Source organism: Trachymyrmex cornetzi, unplaced genomic scaffold, assembly GCF_001594075.2.
Source record: "Trachymyrmex cornetzi isolate Tcor2-1 unplaced genomic scaffold, Tcor1.1 scaffold321, whole genome shotgun sequence".
Lineage (NCBI taxonomy): Eukaryota > Metazoa > Arthropoda > Insecta > Hymenoptera > Formicidae > Trachymyrmex > Trachymyrmex cornetzi.
In genome coordinates this window covers 727,263-730,569 of record NW_017297908.1, presented here as the reverse complement: position 1 = coordinate 730,569, position 3,307 = coordinate 727,263, and the positions used below count along the sequence as shown (strand labels likewise).

Sequence of the window (3,307 nt, the reverse complement as noted above, 5' to 3'; positions counted from 1 at the left end):
ACACTTTATGTAAATTTAAAAAAGTTTATATATATATATATATTATGTAGAATTATAATTTTATAATAAAAATAAAAATCTGACTTTTTCGTAACATGTAAAAATATGAGTGCAATTTAATGCAAACGATGTATAGGTACATAACATTACTTAAATTACTCCCATTTTATACATCAAAAAGCTATTTCATAACAGACAAATTTTTATAATTAAAAAATATCGTGAAAAAAATATTTTTCTACTTTTAAGAAAAGTATGTATATGACACTCGTTTACATTTAAGCTCGTGATAAAATGTTGCGCATAAAATATTCTACGCAAACATTCTAATCTGCATTATACATTAGAGAATGTAAATTCCAATGCTTCACCATGTGATAATCTTTGCAATTATTTCTGCAGAATTATATTTAGAAAATACACGATATTTAGAGTTACTGTCTTACAGTTTCTGTTCTTTTTACATTGTAATTATATATTACTTGTGAAATATAATAAAACTAAGAAACTAAATTGTTAGTATAAATATTTGACAGGCATAAACTTACAATCTCCAGCAAAATAAGAATTCGTAGTCGCATCAATTGATTACATGAATTACAATACTTACCGTATAACCGTCGTAAGTCCATGAACCAAATTTCATAAAACAAGTCTGCTCGTCGAAGGGGAAGTATTCCACGTTGATTTCGCAAAATGATTTATAGATCGCCGGTGGTTTCCAGGTGACCCTCCCAGTGTGGTTTAAAATCGCTTTAGTCATGATGGTCACCTCGTAATTACCATCGGCACTAAAAAAGAAAATTCATAATTCTTTTAAATATTTTAAACAACAGCATAAAAAATAAAGTATCGTCGAAGTTTTGAATAACGTCTTTTTTCATTGATGTATTTGGATATTCGCCGATTTATAACACTATGGATATCGCACATATTTAAATGACGCGATATATAGCACATTCATATTAAATGTGCGATTACAAACGGAGTGTCACATTTTAACTCCGCGCGATTAAGGTAAACGTCCCAGTGACCGGACATGTATCTATGTCCGGACACTTACACAAAATTTATTAATATTATTAATCTCAAATGTTTTTAAATTCAATATAATTTAATTGTAATTTTCAAATATACCTAAATTATAATATTGTAATAAAAAGAGCATTTGAGATGAATAATAATAAATTATTTGATTTTAGCGTTACCTTCGCGACTGACCTCTACTGAATCGAGACGGAGAGGACTCTTTGACATATAGATTGTCGATCGATGAAATAATTCATAACTTTAGGTATTGTAGTATAAGTAGCATTGGGACGTTTACCTTATCTACGAATGCCTGTTCGACGAAATATTTCATCTTTGTTACGAAAATAAACTTGTAAGCAACAACGTAACTCCGTTCTAGTCGAAATCATTTTCTGGATCATCCTTATTTTGCGAGACTTGCGCTTCGTGACAGAGAAGAAACGCTGCCAACGTGCAGCGAATCTACAACGTCATAGTAGAAAGTTAAAAGCTTCCTGCCATACGTAAAGCCAATAGAAACGGTACCAATCGATATTCCGAATAAAGCGAGGCGACGCGACGCTTCAAATGTTATTGTGTGAAAATTTGACAAAGCGATGTACGCTTCGGTACGTACATTGAACACGAAACAACTGTACCATCTATTGCCGCAGCCATCTTTCTCCTATAAATTCTTCTAGAAATTAACTTGCTTGTTTTTCTGCTCTCTCTTTCTCTCTCTCTCTCTCTCTCTCTCTCTCTCTTCCTTTTTTTTTAAATTTGTAGAAATATTTAGAAAGCTAGTCAGAGAGTATATCACTATCACATTTTTTTTACCAATCATGTAATATCAATGTGCATAATACAATATTTTTTAAAAGAAAAGAAATAATACAAAATGAGTAGTAAAATAATAGAGCCTTTTTTCTTCTGCTGTTGTTCATTTAATTTGATTTATAAAAAAATAATCTATTTTCTCTTAATTCTTATAAAGATAAGGACAATCATTTTTACTTCTTATTCTCTTATAAGATCATTAATTCGACGATTTTCCATGTTATTTTCATTCTACTGCTCCTAAATTCCGTAGAAACAATAATTTTCATATTAAAGCCATCTGAGTCAGATTACTCGGTTATTTCGCGTTGTTGGTACGCGTTGCAAAATTTCGAGGAATTAACACTGAACGTTACGACGGTGAACTTGTGGCAACCGAGATAAGAAAATCCGTCGAATAAACGATACAGCGCCAGAGTACCGATGTTATTGCGCAGGACTGAGGAAACAGAGTGCTCGAGAGAAATAAACTCGCCGAGGTAATGCGCTTGCAGGAATTTCTAATACGATATTCGCGGTGCTATGGCCGCACCGTTGCGTCGCAGCTGTCGCTACTGCGACCACACTTGTTGCACTATTTTCGGTCGAGGCCGGCCATGGCATTCTTATTAGTTCGGCACACCAGCTATTGCTGAATTCTGCTCTGCCATGTGTGTCGATCCGTTTTGCGCCGATTTCGCGCCAATTCGTGAATTTTTCATCCGACGTCTCGTTCCGTGCACGTGACGACGTTACCTTCGCGACTGACCTCCACTGAATCGAAACGGGGAGGACTCTTTGACATATAGATTGTCGATCGATGAAATAATTCATAACTTTAGGTATTGTAGTATAAGTAGCATTGTGAGACATATATATACAATTATAAGGGTGTTCTAGATTTATCAGACTGATGTTAATGACAAATTCCTGAGATCATTTCGAAACGAAAATTATAATATTGAAATGTCGAGGCTACTGTAGTTTTATTTAAATAAGAACAAGTTAAAATTAATCAATCAAATTGTCCGCGAAATTTGCACGTTTAGCCATGGCGTTTAAAAGAAGAGAATAGAAGAGAATAGAATTGATACTTCAAAAACTTTCACTATTGAGCAATGTGCCATGTCTAAGCGCACAAATTTTGGACAGTCGGTTGGTTAACTTTAAACTCTCATTTAAGGGAGGGGTATAGTTAATTCGGTCAAAAGAAGGCATGTTTTTATGAATTTTTTTAGGCGCTCTGGTTAGTGCCAGTGTATTGAAATAAAATTATAATAATAAAACTACATCTCAAGAATATTCAGTAAAAATTTGGACGCAAAAAATTAAAAACTGTGCAAATGGCACGCGATCGACGGAGGCGCCTCGAAAAAAAGACGTCCTGCGGTGCGCAACATTTCTCGGCACTGAATCATCTGAAATCAAAAAACCAAAACTTTTTAGTTAGTTTATGAGTTTCTTGAGGTAACGCTGTCGA

The 3,307-nt window shown here is 33.9% G+C and overlaps 1 protein-coding gene across 1 annotated transcript in view; it reads right to left on the bottom strand.

Annotated features, from left to right (window-relative positions):
• The window catches only part of nAChRalpha1 (nicotinic acetylcholine receptor alpha1), a 93,773-nt gene that overhangs the window by 17,127 nt on the left and 73,339 nt on the right, over positions 1-3,307 (bottom strand). Inside the window, exon 4 of the mRNA XM_018509995.1 lies at positions 611-791. Coding sequence (XP_018365497.1) covers positions 611-791 — 181 coding nt within the window. The remainder of the gene's footprint in view (positions 1-610; positions 792-3,307) is intronic.